The 15,000-nt window shown below is 49.3% G+C and overlaps 1 protein-coding gene across 1 annotated transcript in view; it reads right to left on the reverse strand.

Moving 5' to 3' along the window:
* slc4a10b (solute carrier family 4 member 10b) overlaps nucleotides 1–15,000 on the reverse strand; it is a 35,677-nt gene that overhangs the window by 8,849 nt on the left and 11,828 nt on the right. Inside the window, exons 3-12 of the mRNA XM_062458039.1 lie at nucleotides 14,162–14,243; nucleotides 11,245–11,394; nucleotides 10,627–10,765; nucleotides 9,142–9,302; nucleotides 7,980–8,165; nucleotides 7,068–7,240; nucleotides 5,806–6,814; nucleotides 4,095–4,186; nucleotides 1,458–1,615; nucleotides 820–907 (exon numbers count right to left, since the gene is read on the reverse strand). Coding sequence (XP_062314023.1) covers nucleotides 820–907; nucleotides 1,458–1,615; nucleotides 4,095–4,186; nucleotides 5,806–6,814; nucleotides 7,068–7,240; nucleotides 7,980–8,165; nucleotides 9,142–9,302; nucleotides 10,627–10,765; nucleotides 11,245–11,394; nucleotides 14,162–14,243 — 2,238 coding nt within the window. The remainder of the gene's footprint in view (nucleotides 1–819; nucleotides 908–1,457; nucleotides 1,616–4,094; nucleotides 4,187–5,805; nucleotides 6,815–7,067; nucleotides 7,241–7,979; nucleotides 8,166–9,141; nucleotides 9,303–10,626; nucleotides 10,766–11,244; nucleotides 11,395–14,161; nucleotides 14,244–15,000) is intronic.

The raw sequence follows: 15,000 nt of genomic DNA on the forward strand, positions 1-15,000 counted from the left end.
GACATGTCGCTCATTCGGTCCCTGAAAGACATGTCGCTCATTCGGTCCCTGAAAGACATGTCGCTCATTCGGTCCCTGAAAGACATGTCGCTCATTCGGTCCCTGAAAGACATGTCGCTCATTCGGTCCCTGAAAGACATGTCGCTCATTCGGTCCCTGAAAGACATGTCGCTCATTCGGTTTGTGCAGATGCCCAGAAGAAGGCTGTGCGGACCGGATTATTGGTAATTTCCAGAAAATAGCGGGATAAAGGCTTTTTGAATTTAATCTCCCTTAATCCCTGACCTGAGTGCATCATCCTTTTAGTACTCTTAGAAAGCTGTGTCACCCCCCCTCCCCCGCCTCCCCCGCACTTTGACTGCAGATCAAGAGTTCACAGGTGCAAACTACCAAATGAATATCATACAATACATATTAGACTCATTAAGGGAACAATTAGATTGTGAGGAACTCTACACAGTTTCACAACTCGTGCGTTCTTCTTCTTTGAGACGGCCTAGTCCTAGGAAGTTGTCGACGGGGAGGAGAGACAGGAGCAGTGACTAAGCACTCACAGTTCCATGCATGTCATTAAAGAGCCGCATTAACACTAACAAATATTTCACCACTTGTAGAACGTGAGGAGATCTGCTGCTGGGCTGTGAAATGAGCCAGGCTGTGGGGGCCCCAGAGAAGTGACTGGACATCTGAACGTCACAGCGCCCGAACATTATCTTGTCAATAACAATCAACGCTTCCACAGAAAAACAGGACACTAATTTGCGTGGAAAGTGTCAACGACCTGGACAGCTCTCCTGTCCGTTTAGCGGTTAGTCCTACCTCGTCTGTCATGAGCGTTGCGATGGATCTGCCAATCTCGTGATACTGTGGCCCTTTACCCAGAGGGCCGAGCAGGATGAACAGGAACCTGGAGCACGACCAAATAAGGAGTCAACCACCACCGCATAACAAGCCCATGACAATAACCCAGGCTTGACCATGATGAAAATGTTTTCCTGCTGAAATAGTTTTTGATTATACATGTTTGATATGTTGGCAGAGTCAGGCAGTTGTGATGTCTCTACCAATGTCAAGAGACCATTAAAACACCCCCATATCTTCAAGGCCAATATATCCACTATGACTAATTTATGAGATCAACATACATTTTAGTGGTATCTATAGATAGGTATCTAAAGAAGGCATTTTGGTACAAGAATAAATATGAATAACTAACACATCAGACACTGGTTTTGCTCTAGTTTGGAGCACGGGTGTTAGCAGTTAGGCTGCTCAAATAGTACTGGTCCCTGCCAACATTCCACCCGGATGTTGTCAGGCAGCAGGGTAAGTGTGGGTGCAACCAACTGCCTACACAGTAGCTCTGAGCTGCTGTGGTGTTAACTGACTTCCAGGCTCCAAGGTGTCTTCCACTAACACTGACCAGCTGTGGACGTCCAGTCCAGTGTGCCGCTCACCTGGTGGCGATGGGGACCTCCGCCAGGCCGTTCAGCAGCACGGCAGGTGACAGACGGACAAACGCCACCACCGGCTTCTCCAGAAACTCCAGCTCTCCCACCAGGACGTTGGACGCCTCCGCACCGGGGGGAATCTTCTTCATGAAATGGAGGTCGATCTGAAACAGGACACGGGTAAGGATGAAGTACTGTGTTACGCTTTGTTGCAATATGGTCTGAGTAGGGCATTTGTCTACGGAAATGTATTTCCTGAACTTGAAGTGGGTGAGGATCAAAATATCACTGAAATCTAGTTTTGATCCACACAGATTATCTAGGACAGCAAATGTTTGACCTGTTTCGGGGTAAAGTTTCGATTGGCCAACTATAAACATAATATTTCTTACAGTAACAGATACCGTATTACCAGAGAATGTGTAATATAGTAATACTTCGATTAAACGCCGCTGCGTTTATTACACAATGTTCATTTTTGGTGCTGCGTTTATTCGAGGGCAGCGTTTAATAGGGGTTATGCGGAAAACACTTCCGTATTCGGTAAAACAGACATCATCACTTCCGGATCTGTACGCTCTATGGTGACATGGTGCTGTTTTACACATGATGCCTCCAGTTTCCAATTGTATATCTCGGTGAATTCTGCGCCAAAAAGGTCGAGGATGGCAGCCTTTAGAAGAAAAAGCGATTCTCCATTGATCTGTCGACTCTGAATTTTTATTTGGGTCCTGATATTATTTGAGTGAGAACGGCTCGCCCGTTAGACTGCATAGTCTTACTGTAGGCGGCAGCCACGTCTCGTTCGCGTCATGTCACAAAGTAAATAATTTTACATGTCGGTCAATTTTACACCAAAAAGGTCGACGAGGGCAGTACGATTTTTGGTGTGATTTGTTTAAAATTTGCAATCTGAGTGAGACTGCATCTGTTCGGATTTTCCTGCATCTGGTACTTAAACGGTTTGGATAAATACATGTTATTCACAGTTAAATCATTTAAAATGCCCAACATGCTCATAATAATAATAATGTTACTGTTGATTGTGTGAACCATAGATAGGCCTATATATAAAGGCTATGGTGTGAACTAGCTGGGTTTGCTGTTGGGTTAGCACAGCAGCGGAAATGATTACATCTATGTAACACTTGCACAGAATGCACATTATTACGAAATATTACCAGATATTGCAAACTAAATCCAAACATAGCAGTTTCATGGAATCTCCAAGGTTAATCTCATTTTGCAATGTGCCCGCCCCCACAGTGGTCAGAGCTAAGTGATCCTGATCCTGTGTTCTTCTGCTTTTGGGCTGCAGTGCGTCAAACACTGTAAGAGAAGGTGCAATATCCTGAGGAGCCTGTAGGGGCACCAGAGTCCATGTCTGGAGGTAGGATGTGCTGGGAGACAGGTGGAACTACACGACAGAGAGAGTGGGGAATAGTGACAGAAAAAAAGCCAGCTTCTCAAGGCCGACATATCCACCATGACTTAGTTATGAGACGGATTTCAATCTTAATAGTATCTATAGATTCTAAATCTAAAAACGTATAAAAGTATTTAAAAGTATTTTTACAAGAATAAATATGTAACTGACATATCAGACACTTGTTTTGCTCTAGTTGCAATGCAGTAATAACTATTTAATTAGTTGTCACAAGAGAGTGAATCAGTCAGACCAGTTCTGTTGAGGGACCATCTGTAAGAGTCACTATGTCCACATGCTGCCAACATGGAGACAATGGCACACCTGCTTTGTTACTTACAACATTACACTTGCTACACATTTCAAATGAACTCCAAGTACTCGTTTAAAATACCCCCGGAACAGAACGATCTGTTCTTGTACTGATCTGGTCTATTTATTGATTCTATTTATGATATATTTATGGTCTACTTATCTAAGTATGTTGTGCGTTGTGTGTGTGGTATCCAGTTACATATTAAAGATGGGAGTCAGGTGGCTGAGCGGGTGAGAGAATCGGGCTAGTAATCTGAAGGTTGCCAGTTCGATTCTCGGTCATGCCAACTGACGTTGTGTCCTTGGGCAAGACACTTCACCCTACTTGCCTCGGGGGAATGTCCCTGTACTTACTGTAAGTCGCTCTGGATAAGAGCGTCTGCTAAATGACTAAATGTAAATGTAAAGAGGTCTAATCCACATGGGTCAAGAGGAAGGCTGGAGACTTGTGGCCCCCGAGGCAGTCCGTCCAGTCTGACATGGGAGTCCAGCTGTGTGGCGTTAAAGCTGTCATGGCTGACAGCACTGTGGTCCCACGCTCAGAATGACCTAAACCCTAATCCACTAATAGAGGAATTTTTCATGAAACATAAAAACAAATCCAAATGAGTACTTATTGTACACAACGTAAAAGAGTCAAATGAAATGTATCTGTTTCCACTTCCTGCAGTCAGATGCTGAGATATAGGCCAAAGCACCCATTAGAGGGAATTATAATTGAACTGTGTCAGTTGTGTCTATTTGAAGCACATGAACACCATTGTCCTATCGCATTTAGTCTTTAACAACAGAACATGAGAGGAACTGTCTGGAGCAGATGTGATCCACCACGATGCGCTGGTGGTTGCTTTCGCTGTGCAGTGTATCTGGCTGCATGCTGTTGTGTTCAGGTCACACTGTACCTTACTGAAGTCCACAGCGCTGTTCTCCCTGCTGACGTCTCCCTTTCCCTCAGTGGGCACAGGCAGCAGGGACTGGGGAGAGACCAGCTGACCTGGATCAGAGAGAGAGACAGACAGAGAGACAGAGGGATGGTAAAGGAGAAAGAAGAGATGAGATGCGAGGAGATGAGAGAGAGAGGAGGATGAGAGGAGAGAGAGGACAGAGAGAGAGAGAGGACATGTCAATCCACATGCCTCCATTGGGAGGCATCCTTACCAAGCTAAAGTGCATCAGCGCTGCAGACCAGTGGTGATAGATCACTGCCCTGCTGCTACATCATAGATCTGTGGTCTTAAACCCTGGTCCTCAGGGCCCACTGTCCTGCATGTTCTAGATGTTTCCCTGCTCCAACACACCTGATTCAGATGAATGGTTGTTATCAGGCTTCTGCAGGGCTTGATAATGACCCGTTCATGTGAGTCAGGTGTGTTGGTGAACTCCCTACAGGGAAGAAGAGGACTGACAGGAGCAGGACAGGGCAGAGGTTTGACCTCCCTGAGTAGGGTGGCCATCTATCTCACACTGGCCCTGAGGCAGGGGGGTCAGGGGCGACCTCCCCCCCTCGCGAGGAAGCAGAGGGCGGAGCCTGAAAACGGGGGAGGGGGGTGCGCAGGGAGAGGGCTGGTGGAGGATGAGCAGGGAGAGGGCTGGTGGAGGATGAGCAGGGAGAGGGCTGGTGGAGGATGAGCAGGGAGAGGGCTGGTGGAGGATGAGCAGGGAGAGGGCTGGTGGAGGATGAGCAGGGAGAGGGTTGGTGGAGGATGAGCAGAGAGAGGGCTGGTGGAGGATGAGCAGGGAGAGGGCTGGTGGAGGATGAGCAGGGAGAGGGTTGGTGGAGGATAAGCAGAGAGAGGGCTGGTGGACGGGGGTGAAGGGGAACAAAGCCTATCCATTAGGGTTCCAGCCTGGCTTGTTGTCCTCAGAACACTGACTGATGCAAACCCAAGAACTGATACTTCTGTTACTTGGCTAAATATCAATTTTCAGTGTTTGATCCGTTTAATGAAAGGCAGGTTGAAGTCCTAAGTGACATATCCCTGGGAAAATGAGGAGAGCCAGAAATATAAAAAACATGCCTTGTGAAATTGGATTCAAACTCCTCATTCAGTATCATACCAATGTACAGGGGCTCTATTCAGGAAGCAAACTGCAGAGGTAGCAGCTGTCCATGAAGAATCACCGTGACAACACCTTTACATGCCGCAGTGTCTGCACCGAGTGGGATTCTGCTTTCACATACTCAGGGAAGGTGATAGTTCACTTATTGTAGTTTTGTTTCTGCAGTTCAATCTGGTGCTTGTAGATTCAGCAGCATGATAGAACAGTGTGTTTCCACGACTACTGAGTGGTCTGTTAAAACACTGCTTCTGTTAAAACACTGTGCTTCTGTTAACACTGTGCTTCTGTTAAAACACTGTGCTTCTGTTAAAACACTGTGCTTCTGTTAACACTGTGCTTCTGTTAACACTGTGCTTCTGTTAAAACGCTGTCTGGTGTTCTTCATGTCTTAATAAACTTGGGTTGTGGAATGCTGGCAAATTTAGCTTCCGAAACATAATTCCTGTAAAAGGTGTGGGAGATTAGACCTCTGTTTCTACACTTGAATGAACATGCCATTCTCTGTCCTGTTCATTTGCTGCTGTTAGGCAGATATTAGCTTTCCTTTGTAACCCTCCCTGGTGATGGTGTAACCCTCCCTGGTGATGGTGTAACCCTCCCTGGTGATGGTGTTACCCTCCCTGGTGATGGAGTTACCCTCCCTGGTGATGGAGTAACCCTCCCTGGTGATGGTGTAACCCTCCCTGGTGATGGAGTAACCCTCCCTGGTGATGGTGTTACCCTCCCTGGTGATGGAGTAACCCTCCCTGGTGATGGAGTTACCCTCCCTGGTGATGGAGTAACCCTCCCTGGTGATGGTGTAACCCTCCCTGGTGATGGAGTAACCCTCCCTGGTGATGGAGTAACCCTCCCTGGTGATGGTGTTACCCTCCCTGGTGATGGAGTTACCCTCCCTGGTGATGGTGTAACCCTCCCTGGTGATGGAGTTACCCCCCCTGGTGATGGTGTTACCCTCCCTGGTGATGGTGTAACCCTCCCTGGTGATGGAGTTACCCTCCCTGGTGATGGAGTAACCCTCCCTGGTGATGGAGTTACCCTCCCTGGTGATGGTGTAACCCTCCCTGGTGATGGAGTAACCCTCCCTGGTGATGGAGTAACCCCCCCTGGTGATGGTGTTACCCTCCCTGGTGATGGTGTTACCCTCCCTGGTGATGGTGTAACCCTCCCTGGTAATGGTGTAACCCTCCCTGGTGATGGTGTAACCCTCCCTGGTAATGGTGTAACCCTCCCTGGTGATGGTGTTACCCTCCCTGGTGATGGTGTAACCCTCCCTGGTGATGGTGTTACCCTCCCTGGTGATGGTGTAACCCTCCGTGGTGATGGTGTAACCCTCCCTGGTGATGGAATAACCCTCCGTGGTGATGGTGTAACCCTCCCTGGTGATGGTGTAACCCTCCCTGGTGATGGTGTTACCCTCCCTGGTGATGGTGTTACCCTCCCTGGTAATGGTGTTACCCTCCCTGGTAATGGTGTAACCCTCCCTGGTGATGGTGTAACCCTCCCTGGTGATGGTGTAACCCTCCCTGGTGATGGAGTTACCCTCCCTGGTGATGGAGTAACTCTTTGTATCAAAGGCTGTGTATATGATTCCTCTTGGTTCCACATACACACTTAATCTGACTGACTGATTGTATATATGTCTGTATTTTCTTATCAAATCTTATCAAAACACCTCCTCCATTCACTATCTATCATTGACATATTGATTGGATTACCACCTTCATAAATTATGTTTTAGGAAGTACGAGCAGAGAAAGGCTGTCAAGAGTTAAGTTGCCTGGATCCGGCTCCTCCTCCTCCTTCTTTTGCTGGGGTCTGGGGGGCGGAGGGGCGGGAGGGGGGTGGGTGGAGGATGGTGGGAGTGGAGAGGAGATGGAGGTCCGCTGGGGGCAGCAGATCCATGGGGAGCAGAAGGCCACCTGGATGTCACTAGCCATGACCCTGCCCCACACTGAGCTCCTTACAGGACAGAGAGATGGACCGCCTGCTAGACACACACACACACACACACACACAGATACACATATGCACACACAGAGATACACACACACATACACACATACACACAGATAAACACACATCCATACAGTCACGAGATATACACACATGTACACCCTCTCACACACACACGCACAAACACAGATACACACATACACATAACAACACACACTCACACACACGAGGAGACAAGAAAAGATGCACAGACTGAGACAGTGAAAAGGAGGTCACACATGGATGATGTCTTGCCCTTGGCTACATGACCTCCACTCTGAGGCAGCTGGGTCATGTCTGTAGGTAGGCCTCAGACACCACAGACAGTACACGCCACACACTCACACGACACTAACACCTGACAGAGGTTCTCTACATGTCGAACGCTCAGCTCATTTCACATCCTCTTCCTTGGTAGACCAGGGAGCTGTTTATCTATGTTGCTGTAGGTCAATGTTGATGTAGGTCTATGTTGCTGTAGGTCTATGTTGCTGTAGGTGTATGTTGCTGTAGGTCTGTGATGCTGTAGGTCTGTGTTGCTGTAGGTCTGTGGTGCTGTAGGTCTGTGGTGCTGTAGGTCTGCGGTGCTGTAGGTCTGTGGTGCTGTAGGTCTGTGTTGCTGTAGGTCTGTGGTGCTGTAGGTCTGTGGTGCTGTAGGTCTGTGTTGCTGTAGGTCTGCGGTGCTGTAAGTCTGTGGTGCTGTAGGTCTGTGGTGCTGTAGGTCTGTGATTCACCGTTCTTGTCGGTGCCGTGGGGTTCCTCTGGCTGCTTGCGGCCCATGTCAGCGAAGGATCGCACGATGGGGATGCGGTTAGCCAGCTTCTTCTGGTTCTGGTGGTGGTGCTGCAGGAGCAGAGCCTCCCTCACCCTCCTCCTCTCCCCCAGGGGACTCACCGTCTCCTGCTGGTCCAGCACCATGTCTGCACACACACACAAAATCACAGATACACACAACATAAGTTAGGTATCAGGTTGGTGCCAGTGTGTGCCAGTGTGTGCCAGTGTGTGCCAGTGTGTTCCAGTGTGTGCCAGTGTTCCAGTGTGTGCCAGTGTGTGCCAGTGTTCCAGTGTGTGCCAGTGTGTGCCAGTGTTCCAGTGTGTGCCAGTGTGTGCCAGTGTGTGCCAGTGTGTTCCAGTGTGTGCCAGTGTGTGCCAGTGTGTGTCAGTGTGTGCCAGTGTGTGCCAGTGTGTTCCAGTGTAATCCAGTGTGTGCCAGTGTTCCAGTGTGTTCCAGTGTGTGCCAGTGTGTGCCAGTGTGTGCCAGTGTGTGCCAGTGTGTTCCAGTGTGTGCCAGTGTTCCAGTGTGTGCCAGTGTGTTCCAGTGTTCCAGTGTGTGCCAGTGTGTGCCAGTGTTCCAGTGTGTGCCAGTGTGTGCCAGTGTGTGCCAGTGTGTTCCAGTGTGTGCCAGTGTGTGCCAGTGTGTGTCAGTGTGTGCCAGTGTGTGCCAGTGTGTTCCAGTGTAAGCCAGTGTGTGCCAGTGTTCCAGTGTGTTCCAGTGTGTGCCAGTGTGTGCCAGTGTGTTCCAGTGTGTGCCAGTGTGTGCCAGTGTGTTCCAGTGTGTTCCAGTGTGTGCCAGTGTGTGCCAGTGTGTGCCAGTGTGTGCCAGTGTGTGCCAGTGTGTTCCAGTGTGTGCCAGTGTGTGCCAGTGTTCCAGTGTGTGCCAGTGTGTTCCAGTGTGTTCCAGTGTGTTCCAGTGTGTTCCAGTGTGTTCCAGTGTGTGCCAGTGTTCCAGTGTGTGCCAGTGTGTGCCAGTGTTCCAGTGTGTGCCAGTGTGCCAGTGTGTGCCAGTGTGTGCCAGTGTTCCAGTGTGTGCCAGTGTGTGCCAGTGTGCCAGTGTGTTCCAGTGTGTGCCAGTGTGTGTCTCCTCTGTGTCTCCACTGTCCAGCAGGTCTGTACCTATGACCTCCTCCAGGGATCCGGCCCTCATGTCCAGCAGCACGGTGCCATTCAGGATGCAGCTGCGCAGCTCGAACAGGCTGTGGAGGGACAGCGTGGCCACGTACGGCTTGCTCCACCTCTCGCCCCCGTCCTCCACGTCCTCCTCAAACTTCAGCCACCTGCAGCAGCGGAGCAGAGACAGGGCCAGGCTGGCTGTCAGACAGGGGACAGGGGATCCAGCCAGGCTGGCTGTCAGACAGGGGGCAGGGGATCCAGCCAGGCTGGCTGTCAGACAGGGGACAGGGGATCCAGCCAGGCTGGATCTCAGACAGGGGACAGGGGATACAGCAAGGCTGGCTGTCAGACAGGGGGCAGGGGATCCAGCCAGGCTGGCTGTCAGACAGGGGACAGGGGATCCAGCCAGGCTGGCCCTCAGACAAGGGACAGGGGATCCAGCCAGGCTGGCTGTCAGACAGGGGGCAGGGGATCCAGCCAGGCTGGCCCTCAGACAGGGGACAGGGGATCCAGCCAGGCTGGCTGTCAGACAGGGGACAGGGGATCCAGCCAGGCTGGCCCTCAGACAGGGGGCAGGGGATCCAGCCAGGCTGGCTGTCAGACAGGGGGCAGGGGATCCAGCCAGGCTGGCCCTCAGACAGGGGGCAGGGGATCCAGCCAGGCTGGCTGTCAGACAGGGGACAGGGGATCCAGCCAGGCTGGCTGTCAGACAGGGGGCAGGGGATCCAGCCAGGCTGGCTGTCAGACAGGGGGCAGGGGATCCAGCCAGGCTGGCTGTCAGACAGGGGACAGGGGATTCATACACAAACAGGGACTCTACAATGGGGGAAGATCAGCTTATTATTTCTGGGACGTAACCCTGTCTGTCTATGTGTGTTCTGGGCAGTGTTGCAGCAGGGTGCACCATGTCCACACATCCCTAGGTCAAGGCTCCAGAGCTAACGCTCACATCTGTCTGCGGATGTCTGGTTTCCTTGCTGGTTCAGGCTGGCTCTGCTCGTGCTGCAGTGCTTATTAGTTAGGCTTTATTTAGCCAGACCGGATGGTTACATAACAAGCCTTCTTTATGTAATTTTAACCCTTTCAGGTAACACACGCTTCTCTTTATGAATCATCTTCACTCTCATGTTTCACACTGCAGCGTAACAGAAAGGAATGGTTGTGTGTTAGTTTAACTGTCATAACAAAACTGGCCCAATCTCTGAGGTTTGTTTTTGCCTTTGTAATAATTAGTTAGCTGTGTGAATGATAATTATGTTGTCTCTGTCTGTTTATGAACCTCACATGGTGGTTGCTCTATTCTCTGTGAATATCCAAAGAATCGAAAGGTGTTGTTCCCTCATGCAAAGTGGGAAAAGCATTTCCAACCCCCTATAACCTCAACCTGTATTAGTTAGACTAGAATCAGGAAGTTTTGCCACTGGAGCAAGGGCATGACAGGAGCAGCCCTGATTGGCTGTTAGCGAGAGGTCCAACATGGCGTCCGACCTGGCGGTTTCCCTCCACTCCGCCTCCTCTCCCTGCCGCAGGCAGATCTCATCCAGCTCGGTGAACAGGTCGTGGGGGAGGTGCTCCTCGTCATCATCCTCCGTTCCCAGGAGGAACTGCACCCGCTGGGACGGCGTGTCTGGGGCACAGAGACACACATGGGTCACATCCAGCCTCGTCGCACGCTGATGAGGTCATAAAGACATAGCAACTTCTCCCAGTATGTGTGCTGCTATTGGCTAAACCCTCAATGACCAAAATCCATAAAATCCTAGATATACAGAACCATGCAAAAGTCTTAGGCACACTTTTTTTTGTAAAACAAAAATGCTTTGAGAAATGAATGAAAATACTTTTATACTGCTGCACAAATATAGAAGACAAAAATAATTATATTTAAGACAATATTTACGTAAACATTCTTGGGTGCCAAAGACTTTTGCACAGTACTGCATTATAACTGTAATATCAAAAAGAATCATCTCTGCTCACACAAGAGGGTGATGGTGACTCTTCGATGTTCTTACTCGATTCCAAACAAACATTCTACAGTTTAGCTTCCGCTTAACGTAGCCAGGTGATCTCCTATTGGCCAAGGTCAGGGCTGGCCTGGCTCACCATTGGACGGGGACTCCCTCCCCTCTGCCAGGATGGGGTCCCTCTCCTTGCTTCTCTTCCTGTGTCGGTGGCCGTGGTGTCCGTGGCCATGCCTGCGATGGCTCCGTCGGCCTGTGGGCACGTGCACCCCGATGTAGAGCGTCCTGTGGTCTGGGGACACAGTGGGGGGGGGGGGAGAATGATCATGAAGACGGGTCAGAAATATTTTGCTGTGAATATTCTGGATCTTTATTGAGACATTTTTGAAGCTCGTTGTGAATCCATCTGTATCAGTGGTCTTCAACCCTTATCCTCAGGGCCCACTGTCCTGTATGTTCTAGATGTTTCCCTGCTCCAACACACCTGATGCAAATGAATGGCTTTTAGACAGACAGACAGGCAGGCTGACAGACAGACAGACATGCAGACAGACAGAAAGACAGAAAGGCAGACATGCAGACAGACAGACATGCAGACAGACAGACATGTAGACAGACAGGCAGAGATGCAGACAGACAGACAGACAGACAGACAGACAGGCTGACATACAGACAGAAAGGCAGACATGCAGACAGACACACAGACAGACAGACAGACAGACAGGCTGACAGAAAGGCAGACATGCAGACAGACACACAGACAGACAGGCAGACATGCACACAGACATGCAGACAGACAGACAGACAGGCTGACAGACAGACAGGCTGACAGACAGACATGCAGACAGACAGACAGACAGACAGAAAGGCAGACATGCAGACATGCAGACAGACAGACAGACATGTAGACAGACAGACATGTAGACATGCAGACATGAAGACATGCAGGCAGACAGACAGGCTGACAGACAGACACACAGACAGACAGACAGACAGACAGACAGAAAGGCTGACAGAAAGGCTGACATGCAGACAGACACACAGACAGACAGACAGAAAGGCTGACAGACAGACAGACAGACAGACAGACAGAAAGGCAGACATGCAGACAGACAGACAGACAGACAGGCAGATATGCAGACAGACATGCAGACAGACAAACATGCAGACAGACAGGCTGACAGACAGACAGAAAGGCAGACATGCAGACAGACAGACAGGCTGACAGACAGATATGCAGACAGACAGACATGCAGACAGACATGCATACAGACAGACAGGCTGACAGACAGATATGCAGACAGACAGACATGCAGACAGACAGGCTGACAGACAGACAGGCTAGCTGAATCCCAAGCTTCGTTATCACCTGGTTTCAGGGCTAATGACTTCATGCACTATAATAGTGACTTTTCTGCTGTACAAACATGGGCATCTGTGTCTTGTAAATAGACGTTAAATTAGTTGAGAATAAAGACCTTAAAAGCAGAGCATTAATGATGGATGATTCTGAGTGTGCATGCGTGTGTGTAGACAAAAGTGTGTGTGTGTGTGTGTGAGCACTCAGCCCTTATTAAAGAGGAGCTCTGATCTGTTCCTGTCACGGCTCACTGTCCAGGAGGATTAAGATGAACCACGTCACACTAAACACACCCGAACACCTTGTCACCCTGTCACCCTGTCACCATGACGCCCACAACTACACAAGACACTCCTCTTCCACCACCTGGGCACTAGATGCCTGAACACCCTTCAACCTAGAACTCACACAGCAACACTTTACATTAAGGTTACACTGACTATCATGTAACTATATAGGAATATATTTCATTAAGATCACCATCTTATCAGACTACCATATCAGTTCCAATCATGATACTATAGTTATTGCTATGTACAGTTACATGGTAGTTGACTCAACCTTAATGTAAAGTGTTGCTATGTAGTTACATAGACGACTATGCCGTACTTACAGTAAACTGTAAAGGCCAATAATAATAATGTATTCATTTAGCAGACTCTTTTATCCAAAGTGACAAACAGGGAGATTTGAACCAGACACCTCTTGTTCTGAAGTAAAATGCGTTTCCACTGAGCAGGGCCGGCCCTAGGGGGACAATGGTTTTGAGGGCCCTAAACTAAAATAGTGTATAGGGCCCTTTTCACTGGCATTTCTTTCTTTTTTTTACAAACGTTTTTTTTTTTGGGGGGGGTGCCACTGAGCTATACCTAATGCTATACTTAATCCTTTGATTGCTACAGAACATGTACTGTAATATTGAGTGTATGTTGATCCAATGTACAGTCCTGTGCAGTTGCTGTTTTTGCAGTTAAGTATCAGTGTCCTGGCTGACCGCTGACTGGGCCTCCCTTGACGTCCCTCTCCTCCCACTCTCTCCCTGTCTCTGTTTCTCTGTCTCTCTCTCTCTCCTCCCACTCTCTCTCTGTCTCTCTCTCTCCCTCGTTCCCTCTCTCTCTCTCTTTCCTCCCACTCTCCCTGTCAGACATGTCCCCTGCTGCCTCCCGCTCTCTCCCTGTCTCCAGGGGCACTGTCTCCCTCTCTGGCTCTCTCTCTCCCCCTCCCGCTCTCTCAGAGTGTGTTGATGTGTGGGGGATGAGGGGTGCCTTGGTCACAGGGGAGGTGGAGGGTTAGGGGGTGTTACAGCTTAAGTTGTATCTAGGATTGTTTTTGTTTAATTTCTTAGGTTTGTCTGGAAATGTAACATTTCAACTGAATGGGCTTTGTTTGAATAAGATTAATAAAGAGAGAAAATGACTGTTGTGGTGAAACTGTTGGTTATCTGGCAGTTGACTGCCCAATGAAGATATCTTTAAAGTCAAAAGTCTCTCTCCCTCCTTCCCTCCCCCCCTCTCTCTCTCTTTGAGGAGTGTGCGTCGGTGGATGACACGCCTCCCCTCCTCCCCTCCCTCTCTTCCTCTGCCCCCTCCCCCTCCCCCGCCCCTCCTCTCCTCCTCTCATCTCCCCTTGCCTCCCCTCCCCCTTCTCCTCCTCCCCTCCCTCTCCGCCTCACCCCCCCCCCCCCCCCCACCCCCTTTACCTTCCAGTTCCTCCTGCTCGAAGTTAGCCTTCAGCATGGAGCGAGTGCCTCCTCGGTCCAGCACTGCCTCCTCCTCATTCCTCTGGGGAACAGAGACACACACACACAAACACACACACAGACACACACACACACAGACAGACACACACAGACACACACATGTCAGGGTAAATGTAGATGAACTGATAAAGCATGTATATTTCAGGGCTACAATGAGCAACCTTTGGATTCTTCCCCTTGCGGACGTAGAGAACGCAATATCCCACATAATAGGGCCGTATCCGTTCCCATGGAAACTAGTTATAGCAAGGGCATTATATTGGAGAGGCCATGCTGTCAGCAGAGCAGCTATAAAAGAGCTTTACAAGAGCTCTCTGAATCAAATCAACAACTTAAGCTGGAGGTTAGCAGCGCTGGATCTCCATGTTCACTGGTCCTGCAGCCCATCTACAGATCTTAGGCTGTGATGTCATCAACAGAGATGGAAAGTAACAAAAGTACAGATACTGTGTTTCTGCACTTACAGTAAATACATGTTTCTGGTATCAGTACTTTACCTCACTATAGATTTTTTCTGACATATTTTGACTTTCACTATAGTGAAGGATGTGTGTACTTTGGCCATCTTTGCACTGTTGCTACACTGTTGTTATTACACTGTTATACTGTTGTCACACTATCAAACTTTTTTGTAGTTATTACACTGTTCTTACACTGTTGTAACACTGTTATTATTCTGTTATTAGACTGTTGTTACACTGTTGCAGAGATGGGAAGTAACAAAGTACAAATACTTTGTTACCGTACTTAAGTAGATTCTTCTGGTGTCAGTACTTCAC

The sequence above is a fragment of the Osmerus eperlanus genome, chromosome 3 (genome assembly GCF_963692335.1).
Source record: "Osmerus eperlanus chromosome 3, fOsmEpe2.1, whole genome shotgun sequence".
NCBI classification, from domain to species: Eukaryota; Metazoa; Chordata; class Actinopteri; order Osmeriformes; family Osmeridae; genus Osmerus; species Osmerus eperlanus.